This window comes from Rhea americana, unplaced genomic scaffold (assembly GCF_003343005.1).
Source record: "Rhea americana isolate MKP2758 unplaced genomic scaffold, rheAme1 scaffold_29, whole genome shotgun sequence".
Taxonomy (NCBI): domain Eukaryota; kingdom Metazoa; phylum Chordata; class Aves; order Rheiformes; family Rheidae; genus Rhea; species Rhea americana.
The window spans coordinates 5,228,664-5,242,361 of NW_028186412.1; the positions used below are offsets into that span (position 1 = coordinate 5,228,664).

General features: G+C 34.5%; 1 protein-coding gene across 2 annotated transcripts in view; it reads right to left on the bottom strand.

Annotated features, from left to right (window-relative positions):
• Positions 1–13,698, bottom strand: part of CWF19L2 (CWF19 like cell cycle control factor 2) — an 83,867-nt gene that overhangs the window by 43,727 nt on the left and 26,442 nt on the right. For both annotated transcript variants that reach the window (XM_085309046.1, XM_085309045.1), the window contains exon 10: positions 11,762–11,851. In XM_085309046.1, coding sequence (XP_085165172.1) covers positions 11,762–11,851 — 90 coding nt within the window. The remainder of the gene's footprint in view (positions 1–11,761; positions 11,852–13,698) is intronic.

A 13,698-nucleotide genomic window follows, 5' to 3' on the forward strand; every position in this document is an offset into this window, starting at 1 on the left:
AATTATTACTTTTTTCCTACTCTTATTTTATCCATTAAATTTTTCTTTACATTTTTATAATTTACATTCCTAAGATAGTGATGCACTATGCAGCAGTATTCATTCAGCATGCACTAGAATGAAATAACTATTTTCTTTCCTGTTAACAATCTGTGAAATCATCAAGGAACTGTAACCATCTTTCACAAAACAAGCACTATTACCTTATTGGGCTTTATTTATAGATAGAGCTACTGTAGTCTGTTTTTTTGCTTTTAACTTGTCCTTAATATCCAAGAGTATGTTTATATCTTTATATAGCTACAGGTATTGCCTTCAAAAAAACTACAAAGCTTACTTTAAACCTCAAGTTTTTGAATGACTTTTGAATAAATAAACCTAAGACAAACGCATTATATAATACCACACAATAATTCAGTCATTTAAAATATTAATAAGTTAATGCATATTTACTATTAGAACTTCCTATGTAATTATATATAATTACAAYATAGAGCAAATAAATTATCTTAAATATTATCAGACTAGATGATGATACCTATCATTAAATATTAAAATTTTTAAACTATAGAAAAGGTTCAAGTCCCTTCCCAAACTGTGGTCGTCATGATGACTGCTACATAACATAATTTATACTCTAAAACAACGATTGTGTGAATCTACCAAACTAGAGCACAATTGTTGTCATTAAAGAAGGAATATGGATTTCTAATTCAAACTGATWAAATAGGCACAGTACCCTAACTCTCAACACATCTACAGAATGCTATACAGCAATTAACACAACTAAAGATAACTAAGTGGGCAAGTCTGTTTTCAAATGATAAATGCTTTAAATTAAATACATAAATAAATAAAATGAAGTTCTGAAAAAAATTAAGTCTCCAGAGATGTCTGTTCGATAATTTAACAGGAAGAAATGAAAAAGCTCTGCCACCAGGTGTGCAGTTTAATCTGAGGAACAGATTCTTGAGAAGCAGAACAAATAGGGTAAGCAAACCAATCATTTGAGATAGGTTCTGTTAAATTGGAACTGTTTCAGTACTAACAGTAATAACAAAGAAAAATATATTTTTTAAGATTCAGTATATTGTGGGATAKGGAGCTACCAGAGCTGGAAAAAGAACAATTTTTAAAAATTATTGAGCCAACAAAAAGCTGTGTATTGTACAAGCTGAGAGTTGTACGCAAATCTCCACCAAGAGCTACAGTGAAGTAGCCCAAGCATAATGTAACGAAAGAATAACAAGCTCAGCAAGAGCCTTCAACAAGGAGCAGACCAACACAACCACACCAGCTATGACCTTGGACAACTTAGAAGCTGATCCAAGCACACTACCTGCTTCCTTTCTCTTACCATTTATGGCCAGTGGAAGTACTTTGAATTCACTATCATCTTACTCCTCTGTTGGAAAATTTTATCCCTGTATTATCATATCATGTAAGTGTCTAGCACTTCTTATCACATGGACACACCAGAAGCTATTTCCTCCACTTGCTATTTCCTTCTCTTTAATTATTCTTTTCTTCTCCCATTTCAAATACCCTTCTTTTCAGTTCTCAGGTTCTTTTTACATATGATCAATAGTTATCAGAAGGGATGAGTCAATCATTTTTAGAATGAAGTCTGCTTTGTTCAGTGATAACAATTTCTAAGAGCAAATATCACCAGTGATAAATTCAATCTATTCACTATCTTGTGTCCCCATATAACATCACTTAAGTTTCACAGCCTCTAAGTTACCCTTGAAGATCTGCCATTGGTAGTTAATAGAACTGTCAACTTCAAATATAATACCCATAAAAATCAATAGACACAGCTTTCTCCATAACAAGACCAAGGTTTGGATCTTAAAGCAAGATGAAATTAAAATGGTCTCAGGTCTGTAACAGAAAACCATGATGTAAAAGCTTACATCTTTGATTTAGGTTTCCTACAGCAGAAAAAAAATAAAAGAAAAAGAAAGTATCAGCATGAGGAAACAAAATCCAAATTTAACCTAGCTTAAAGTTTTATTATTTCAAGAAAGGCTCAGTAAATAAATAGTAATAAGCATCACTGTAACAACTTCATAAGAGATTAGGCTAATACAGAAAATAGAGAATAGAAAAATAGTTTCAGAAGATTAGGCAGCTGGTGTGCCTTAATCAACACCTGGCAATTAACAGTGAGGAGATGTGTCAAAAAATCAAATGTAGGCTGTATTACAACAATTAACTAGCCTATAGAAGAGTAACTTCATCAGTTAATGCTAGGTTTACGATAAAGCTCGAGACTGTCAAACATCATAGCTCCTATTTGTAAATGAAAACATTCATTATTATAAAAGAATTAGATACATATAATAAATACTAATTGTCTAGCCTCTTTTTTTTTCTTCAAGTCAGCAAGTGACACAGGTTAATAACATGTTGCGTAAAAAATACATTTTTCATTTATTGACATAAAATTGGTTGCCCTTTAAATTCAACAGTTCTTTGTTCTTACATTAAGAAAAAGGTTATTTTATCTRAACTGTTCATTTTTCAGAGTAACATGAATGTCTCCAAGCATCCCTTCAYTCAAAAATCTTTCTATTCATTCTCAGGGCTTATTTTCTTATTGTGTCTTTGAGATAGGGTAATCAGAATACTGTCTTCTGAGTAGAACATACAAGGATGCAAACCTCAAACTGTAAGAGCAGAACAACAAAAATTCAGTAAGAGTCATACCATCTCCCTCCAGAGGTAAGATTAGAACTAGTAGCATAACTAGTGGTGAAGAAAACTAGAGACTGTTCAGTCTAACAAAACAATAATACTGGGTGCAAGCAAGCCAAATAACCTTCTAAGTACAGCCTTGGAAAAAGGTTTAAAGACAGTTTGCTATTTTAAATTGCTAGCTACATTTTTAAATAGCTAGCTGTCTAACATAGCATAATACTGAAAACACAGGATGCAAAAGAAGAAATACCAAAAAATGGAGTGATTAGATGGCATGTTTTTATGGAAAGGGTATCTGAGGTTAAAATATGTATATTCAGACCATAAAAAGTATGGCAGCAGGTTACTACTTAAGTTCACAAATTCCTGTTTCATCTTATCAAAGGCARAAATGCAATGTAAGACACTGAGAATAGGAGCAAAAATTCTGCATATGTAAATAAAAATAACATTTAAGAGAATAAAAGCACTGCAAGAAATTTCAAAGATGTTCAAGCCTCAGGATTCAGTACTTTGAAGAGAGATTTACTAAGTAACCGTATGACATTTTCAAAGACCGCAGCATCAAAAAAAAGAGATATRCTAGAATAAGCTTATGAATGGAAATGACAATATTGTCAAAGGAGTATGTATAGAACACATTTTTGGTTTTGCTTCTTTAAAGCACTAGGAGAATGTGGACAATCAGATGTTGCAGGCCAAAGAACCAGCTCTGTATCTTCTGAAGTTGGTGTTTTCTAATATACTGCAATTTGGTATACAACATGAAAGAACAACTCCAGTTTCTGGTCTAGTATCCATACCCACAAACCATTAACACAGCTGTTATTTTTGATGATATTAAAAGAAAGTCAAAGGTTTGAAAAAGCCTGGAGTCTAAAACATCTTATCTGGAAGCAACTCCTTTGGGCTCACCAGCAAAGCAGAAAGGGGAAGCTAAAACAGACATTGGCATTAAAGCATCTAGAGAGAAGCAGAGCAGGCATGTGTGTGAGTTTGCACACACATGCAGCAAACTGTGCCGTGAGCTGAAACTATCTCATTATCCAGATGTGTTGGCCAAAAGCCAAATCTCTTAATTCATTTTAGAAATATGAGCACATAGTTTAATTACTCTTCTTAAATAGCCTATTTCTATAAAATATTTTTGTTTTATGTTGGGAGCAATGGTTAATGAGACATAATCTGTTATTAAGACCAGGTGTTTCCAGCTGTCATTGTTTGATCAAATTCTCCATTCAAGACCTCATTTTTAACACACTAATTGTGTTTCACTGCCTAACGCAGCAAGTTAATCTTTCAGATTTAGTTGTGCTGATGAAAAGGACACCAGGTTGTCACCTCGCATATCAGCGTTAGGTATTTATCGAATCTTTTCTAAGAAAAGGGAGTGAAGAGTGGACATGCAGTGGCAGAAATATGCAGAAATTCAACCTAGTATTAGGAGAAAAGTACAGCTTAGAAAAGGCTTTTATGCCTACTGTCAAAGCATACTCCAAAGCTTTTATATTATCAGCTTGAAGTTCTATCTACTCTGCCCTTATATTGCTCTTACACGTACTGAAACTAGTAAGAGATTTTATTTAACCCTTAGTTCTCATGTTCCTTATGAAAACYGATCATATGCTCTACTACTTTCTTGACATAGTTTTAGTTGCTGATACAATTTCTCCAGTATTTAATTACAAAAAAAACAATTTCCTGTAAATTATATCCAGGAAGAGACACTTTGTCTTAATAGCTTTTTCTCTTATGAATCATTGTTTAATCATCTCTTATTGACAAGAGTCTCTACTAAACATAAGTGTTCAAGGAACTACACTCAGAAACTGCATATACCAATTGTTTTTAAAAAGTGCACACTACTGTTATTAAAGCTGTTCTGTGAGGTTATGCCTACTTTATTATTCCCTGTTCCAGTTAGAGTTAGTTAACTGTTTGTATGGAAAATACAAAGTTTTACTTTGAAAGAAAGAATGGTATAAACTTCTTGCAGATGAGATTCAAGTGTGATGGAACAGTCAGAGTCAGAAATTATGATGAGCTGAAAATAATTTCAAGTAAACAGGCCCATCTGCATAACAGTAAATTCCATCCTGTCCCTGCTAATTCAGGACTATACATAACAGTATGCAATATATAGTATTTTACCATAGGTAAGATTTGAAGTATAAATGAAGTTGTTATATTCAGTTTCCTTCCTGAAAAAAAGAATAGTGTTATTTAAAAAAAAAATGCAGAGCTACTAGATTCCAACAGAAGTCTCTCAATTTTCACTTCCAATGTATCCAGGGATTCAAAAGTAAACAAACATCTGACACATTAAAACTTGTGTTCACTGGTCATTTGTGGGAGATAGTGTTGGAAATCCGATCATTTGTATTAAACTTTGTTTCCTAACTAGGAGTTAAAACAAAGAAAAATCGAAAAACAGCAGCAACAGAAGCATGCAAGGTACACTAAATTCCTGACATTAAGGAAATTTGCATTAAAAGATGAGCTCTGCCTATGTCATAAAACTCGCTAAATAAAGAAATAACATTTCTTTCCACTGTAACATCCTTTGTGGCAGAGACGAGATGGACAAGGAATGGACTGAAGGGTGTTACTCTTACAAAGGCAACAGGTAGCCTAGTAAAAGTACCTTCCTTTAAAGCAGCATCATGTTGATCAGATGCCTTCTGTAAAATGAAATGCATTATGTGGCAAAAATTTAAGACCAGTTTTAACAAAAACAAAGATTTGCTATGATGCTGAAGTCATTCATGTTTTCCTTCATTTTTATCACAAATACATGACAGGGGAGCCTATATTTGTATTGCTCTACTCTTTTAGAACTTCACCGTATTTTTTAAAATATTCTATAATAGTATRTTATCTACCATGTTATTTTGCTTTAAGTATAAATTTCTATTTTACATTCAATTTTGTATTAATTYTGTATTTTAAACACAATCCACCATTATTAAGAACTACCTCTAGCAATCACTCCACAAAGTCTACTTTCTGCTTCCTGCATTCTGGTTAAGAGCTATGGAACACAGTCAGTTCAAAGTTGAGAAGTTTATTTTTTTAAGCTAAACTTCACATCAAATTGTACAATTTTAGAAGATGCATGAATTTATTCATCTACCACCATAAACTGAGTCTAGAAGATTAATTAATATTTTATCATGTGTCAAAATGTTTCCTGATAAAAAAACAGAAAACAAAAAATCCTGTGGGGGAAGGGGGGAGGTATTTTTCATGAATTTGCCCAGTCTCTGAGTCTACTTAAACTGCTAGCATCCATTCTATCCTGCCGCAACAATTCTGTGAAGAACCACCTTTCATTCATCTTCTGTCTGGGTCTTACTCATTTAACTTCTTGCCTCTAATCTTTGTACCACCAAAAACCACTGCAAAAGATTTGTATCCAAAGAGCGCTAGTGTTCTAGGTATATTTTGCTAAGTAAAAGTATAGAATAAAAGCACGAGTGACAACTCAGTTACAACAATTACTGACAATAGCAGAGATCACATCCTCATAAACAAAGCCCAAACCAAGACAGTTATGTGTAGTACTTTCAGATTACCTGAAATTCAAACTGTACTTAAAAAGGTAAACCATGAACATATAGAACTTTTTTTAAATGCTGAAGCCCCAAAAATTTTCTGCTGCCTCCTTATATTGAATAAGTACTCATTTTTGAGTACCTACTCTACTACCCACCTACTCTAAATGAGAAACTCTACAGTACAGCAACCTTCTCTTACACAGTATCACTAGGGCTCATTGTGCAACTTCGTTTTTCCTCAAAATGCCCATGTAAAGTTAAACATGGGCATCAAAGTATCTGAACACAAGCATCATTTAATTTCACCTCAAATTAAATTAAAATATTTAACTCAGGGTTCATCTCTTTATAGAGCACAAGTTGCTCTTTTGCATATTTGGATAGTTTTTTGATTTCCATGGACTCTGAARGTTGCTTCCTGCTCAAACATGAAGGCAAAACAAGCACAAACTAAGCTTTCAAATCACTTTTTTGAGATGCATGTGTATTATATGTATTCACTGCAATTGCATCCATTTGACCCAAGTATTTAAATATGACAGCAATTAAGGTCCCAAATTTAACACGGTACYTAAGCAGATGGCTTTGCTCAAGTATATCACTAATCCTACTAAAACGTATAGGTCTACATGCTTAAGGCTATTACTTCTTCAAGCCCCTTACTGAACTAAGGAGTGTAAGGATTAAAAAAATGCTCTATGGTAAGATCATGCTGACAGTGACTTCCCAGCCAGTACCTGCCCAAGCTGAGTAGTGCACACAACGCCCAACAGCATCATGCACAAAACAACTTCAGCCTAGAGATCTGCAGGGTGCTACATTCAAACAAGCAAATGTTTCACAGGCGTGACCACAAAAAAAAACAGTCGAGACACCTATGCATTTTGCACCTAGCAATTTCAGTCACAGGCTTGGTACTTCCCATTTGCAATAGATATATCCACAGGATGTATTCAATAAGTGCTACTTAATCCAATGTGCCAAACGACACRCTTGTTTGGTGTCTAGAGAACTTAAACTTAGGCTGTCAGGCTGTTCTAACTTCAAGATCCAAACAAAATTTGGATCAGAATGTTTATTTATTGCTACCAATACAGAAAGTAATCTGTGAGGCACCTAGGGGTATCAGATATTGACATATTTAGAGGTGTGAAGAGAAGAAAAATTAAAGATACCTTTCACTACCAATTATCTTCCTTTCTAGTCTGTTCTAATTCACAAATCTGAGAAGTCTTCTGAACTTATGGCAGCCCAATACACAGMTGTATTATCTCACAGTCTTTTCTCACTATAAAGTTGAAACTTTTTACCTTCTAACCACATATTCAAGTACAAAGAGTRATAACAGGGATGCTTCTTTGTTTTCCTAGTACAGTTAACTAGGACAATACTAATGACAGCACATGAGTTCAGAAGTTATTGAAGATACACTATCCTCATTTTAAGTTCATATAAATACACTGATATTTTATCAAAAAATAGCTGTAAAAAAATCAGTAGGAGAATGTGCAGTCGAGAAATTAACTATTTAAGATAAAAAATGATGTAGGTGACATTTTAGTGGACCAATACCCCCAAACAGCATTCTCCATTATCCTTCCTTAAGTAGCAAAAAAGCAAGATAACAGCTATTTATGTCTTCAGGAAGACTATCTGTAAAAGCTAACCTCTTTAACCAAATTYAGATTGAAGAATGTATATCTCAATTCAAGCAACAGAATTTCATTTACAAAGCTACTCAAAAGCCACAAACAATTTAAAAAAAAACTCAACTAACAAATTTTCACCTTCTCTGTACTTTGGACACGTCCAAGCCTAGCAGTTGAAAACAAAGCAAACGCTAGACAGGCAAAATTGCTGTAGTAAAAAAGGCTAATAGTTAATGAAGAAGTCCCTCAATACTGCTAAAAAGTGGCTTCAAATAGTGTTAGTATTTTTTTTTCTTTCAATATCAAGATAATTTAATCTAGGATATTTTCAAGCACAGAAAATCTACCGTATTACTTACTTGTGATTGCTCACTTTAGTTAACAGAAACATCACACTAACAAGAAAAAAAATTTCTTCCCCTGGATAAATCTTGGCTATAAGATTACCCAAATGGGCTAACTCAGGGTACTAGTACTCAGTCCAGTTCTGCTGCAGTATCTTGTACAATTATGTGATTATTTCTAGGTTCTTAAAGGCATGTATACTTTAGCACAGTTTYGCCTCTTCCAGATGGAAACCTGTACTTGCAAGTTCTAAATGCATTACAGATACCAAGTTTTAAAGCTAAGGATCACTATGGCSAAAAGGAAAACGCTAAGAAAACTGTCTTATCAGGACTTGTAATCCTGGTGAAATATAATAAACCGATACAAATACAGTACTTAACACCAAATACCAGTATTTGCAAAAGAAGAGGACAGAGGTGACAGTCCTACCTAGGGAGACCCACAATTACTTTCATTGCTTCCTGAGTTATGCCTCTGATTATCAAAACAGAAATGAGAATAAGGCAAAGCCACGTTTCAGGACCTTTCAGGACCGTGCTGTATCAAGGAACCCACGACAAACCAGCCTTGAAATAAAATCCTTAGTGTTTTTACTGGTAGCTGAGGCAAAGGTATCAAACTTTGGGATCAACAGGACATCCTTTTGGAATACCACCTCTGTGGAAAATGTTTCAGGTATCTTTTTGGGGATACAGCTGCCTGAACTGATTGACAGTATCACTTGGGCAGTCAAGGCTATAGAAAGATTGATTCAAACTACAAATACATCATCTTCACTAATTAGTCTCTCTTGCATTACAAGACAGTTTCTGCAATCTTGCCTGTTCAAACATACAACATGATACAGTTGGYCCTTAATAACGTAGGACATCCAACACATTCTGCTTGTGCCACAAAACTCCAAAATCAGTCTGAGCTGTAAAAACTGGTAAGACAACCCCGGCAACCATCACAAGAAGAGTACTGTGGACAGAGCAACCATCAACCTTGCTGGACTGCTCACACTCAGAGGCCACTTAAGACAGGCTAGAAGTAGCCACGAAACATACCACAAGCAAGGTATATCCAAAAAGACAACACAGCAAGCTTTTAAAATCCACAGGAAGCTATACTCCCCTTAGAAAGTGAGGCCTGGCAGTAATTACATCCAGATTGATTTCATGCAAACTCCAAGGTTTTTACAGTGGTTTCGGGAGGATTTTGCTAATTTACCACAAGCCTAATAAGTTGAGGAACTTAGCAGCAGGTTGTAAAGAGGTTGACACTGTTCAGGCATGACAGTTCAAGAAATATCTACAGAACTATAGACATCAGCTCAGTGGCATCTGTGAAGGTCTACRTTCATTGGCAAACAATGAAAATTTCAAAATAGTTGGACGGTCAATAGTCTTGGTTCCTGCAAACCAAAGACAGTCCATCTGTCTTGCAGAAATGAACATTAAAAAAAAGCATTTAGAAGTAAAGAGATTTAAAAATTAGGCTTGAAGTAATGTAATTATCCAAGAGATGTTGACCCTGGGGTACACAAACAGGTCAACATGAAAAGCAAAACTGTGGATTCTCGGCATCCACAGGCTGCTTCAGAAAGGTATGAGTCCTGTTTTTAAAACCCTTCAATCCTTTGAAAGAGCTTGCATCAATCACAATGCTAAGTGGTCACTGAGGGCTTAATCAAGCTCCCAAAGGAGGTAAAAAAAAGCAGGGGGAGGGAGGAGGGAGAAAAGGTAGGGAGTATTCACATTTGGTTTTCCAATCAGGTTTAAGGGGAATGCAGAAAATGGACTAGACATGTCCTGTCAGTCCCCAAACTCAGCTTGGGTAAATATGCACACAACGGTGCAAAACTGAAGACTACAAGCACACAAATAAAAGAAAAATCATAAATATCATATGGTATATTCATGAACAGAAATAAGTGAGTTAATCCCTTTAAAGTTTTACAGCAGCAAGTTGGTATTTTACAGCCAAGCCTGTAATACGCCTTTCCTCTTCAGTAACACTCCTTTTGGCCTATTCATGAATTTTTTTAGGCGACAGTCAAAAGAAATCAGGACTTAAATCAGATCTTCTGGTTACAAGTATGTAACCAGAAGGATACAGACTCATGTTCTTCTTCATCCATTTATCCTTCTAGAACCCAAATTTCTGCACTTCTGAGCTCAATGTTTCTACATGCTGGGAGGATACTACTCTTCGCAGAGCCATYTACCACCTAGTAAAAGCAAAAGCTTTTGGATCAAGTATCCTAGGATGAAGAGGGCTAGAAAGAGAGGCATCATGCTAAGTAAGTTTTCACTTTTTAAAAAATTAATGATTTCTCCTTTCTGAAATTTTAGTAGCATTTACATTTTGTGCTTTTGTAATGACCATTCGTTGGGTACTCTTTAAAAATCCTTTTATTAAAAAATTAATTAGAAAAACATGGCTAAGACTTAGGCTGYCCAAAACTAGTATTCATGATGCGATTTCTAAGGAATAGATCTTTTCAAATACTTTTAAGACCAGCTATTAACACAGCAAGTCTTCTGCCTTCTTATCTTAAAACCTGAAAGTATTTGCTCTGTGTAATTACACAAGCTTTTTTCAGCTTTTTCGTTTATACACAGAAAACATGCCTACCAATGAGACTATAATGAKGCATAGTCTACCTACACAGAGCTTTTGTAACCTTAAATCTTTGTGAATTCAAGGACTTGCACATTACTGTCATAGTGTGTGATATGTTGCCAAGTACATCAACTTCCATATTAGTCTGTCTTCTGATGACAGCAGAAATACTGGTCAATGCAAGATGCCTGTCATCAACACTTTTCAAAAAAGTATTAGTGGCTCTTCAAACTGTGATGCTAACCTGCAGCTGAATTTTAAGTCTAGAACTGGGATCAGTGACACACTGGATGAAAAAAAAAAATACAGTTTTGCTTAAGTTTCCTCCCCATGGTAAGCATGTAGTCCATAAAGAAAGGTATTGACTTGTAATTGTTTCTTTTGTAACTGTATCAAAGCTAATATAGAAGGTTATTACGCATTCCATGAATGCCACCCTTTAGAAAGAATATGTAAAGTGACAGGTTCTTTAGAGATATCTGAGTTATATAACAGCCATGGCTGGCAAATCCTGGCAAGGTAAGCAAGATGCGGACCACCTGCTTTGGTGCCTACGTTGGTTACTGAAGAGCTCAAAAGGCAAGACAGTCTAAGTTCCAGATACCAAAGTCTAGGTTCCCTGGGCAATCTTTCACTATATCACATTTCAGTTTTAATAGAAGGCRTAAGTATAATTCCCGAGAAAATACTACAAGAAAAAGAAATTGCTATTAAAGTTACTATGGTACAATAAAGAAAGTTTTATCACTAAAAAAAAATACAATTTCAGTTGAACAATAGCTCATCCGAGATCATACCTTGCAATTTTCTTAAGTATATTTTATACACTCTACAATTCAACTGCTACCTATATTACATCATTTTGCAAGCACAAATAGAAGAATGTTTTTCCCTTACCACTCTGCTAGACTTCGTTGGAACCTGGTTTTGATTCTCCCTTAATTTGCGTGCATTCTCAAGCTCTGCTTGAAGTTTTGAAGCCAACTCCTTCAAAGAAAGTGGTAGTACTGAATTAGTTTAACTTTTTAAGCTTTTAGAGACCTTTATATCAGAAATAATTTATTTCAATTCTCCATGCTTCATATACTTTTTTTTTTTAATTCTTAAGATACAAAAGACTAAAGAAAGCATACAAATATCATTCATGCAATTCCTTAGTGGAAATAAAACCCAAATAATTTTTCAAAACAGAGGTATCTAAAGCACATCATCATAAAAACAACACAACAAAAATGATGTTTAAACATTAGTCAGTTATGCTAATAAATGCTTTATGTAGGTAAGCACAAGAGTTGTTTTATGCAAAGCTAAACGAGGAAGTCTGACTACATCAACCTTTCCCAGACTATAATATATGTATATGAGAGGTATTTATACGCACACACATACACACACACACTCTCTTGGTCTGCTATTCTAATAAGTCAAGASAAATGCGTCTCATTCCCAGTTTTACATGGCTCTACACCACATCTTCGGTACTTAAGAGCTTACTTTGGGTATTAAGATGGAGAAAAGATGGAAAACAAGAATTTTTCACAGCCTTGCTTAAATTGTTTTTGACACTCCTGCTCTCTTGTCCATCTCTTCATTATGTAGATAAAGCAACTTGGTTTTGATGAGCCAAATTCAGCATTGGTGTGCTAAGAACTTAAAGTCAGATGACAACCTATTAACACATGAGAAAATCTAGTCATTTATGCTCTGACACTTTGCCAGTTTCACTGCTTGGACTCTAGTCATTCCTGCATTTGCCTCTCTCAAAATTAAGTCATTTGATCATTGTCATACAACAAGCAGAKATTAAGAATTCATTTGGCCCACACGAGCAACCCTGAGCTCCAGCCACTAGGACATGCAGTTATATAATTATCTGCTGGGGATGACCTGGCTTAAGTTACATTTTCAATCTGATCAGAGAAAAAGGACAAAAAATTATTCAAAGAGGAACAAGATGAGGGYTTATTATTTGTGATTTATATTTCTATTTTAAAACTTCATAATTGCTGAGTCCATAYACAGAAAAGCATAAATATAAATTTAGCAGCAAAACTGTAATGTTGGCTTCTGCTATATGATTTTTGTCAGAACAAAACAAGATGTAGAAAAAAGCAAGAATCATTCTCTCCGCACATACTGCCCAGCGTGTGTTTATTCAAAATATTCTGTTACTGCCATGCTTAAAAATACCTGTGTTCAACCTTTATTTTTATGTGGATGATGTTGCTAAAGTAGAGGAAAACATTAAAATTTTCAATGCTCTCTACAAAGTATTTGGGGTGTCTTTTATTTCTCTTTTTTTTTCTAACATTTTATAGTAATTACTGTATGCTTTCAATCATTTTTCCCTTAGAAACACAGGGCTATGAAACAGCATCTTATGTGACTTACATTATATGTTAGAATTGTGAGGGACTAATCTCATYCATAAACGTTTTTCTCACCAGTGTATTTCCCCCCTCAAAACATACAAGTTACAAAAGCTACACATTGAAACAACTATTTAAATGATTAAAATTCATAATGTCGATTAAAAAACAGTTCTTGAAGTTACTTTTAGTTTACTTTTGAAGTTGATATTTCAAATGAACAGTTTTTCTGTAAAAGCTAATTTGTTCAAATTTTGTAAAGCTACATACACACACCTCTTCTAATGCCTGTGGGGAAAAAAGTATGCATAATATAAAATCAGTTTGAAAAGAAAATATTTTTAAAATAGATGCCAACTCATATCAAAGTTTAAATCATGTGATAGGAGCTTTGAAAAATATCAACACTGTGATGAATCCAGCTAGTAAAACAATATTCCAACCACTCTAAGAATTCCTGCAATT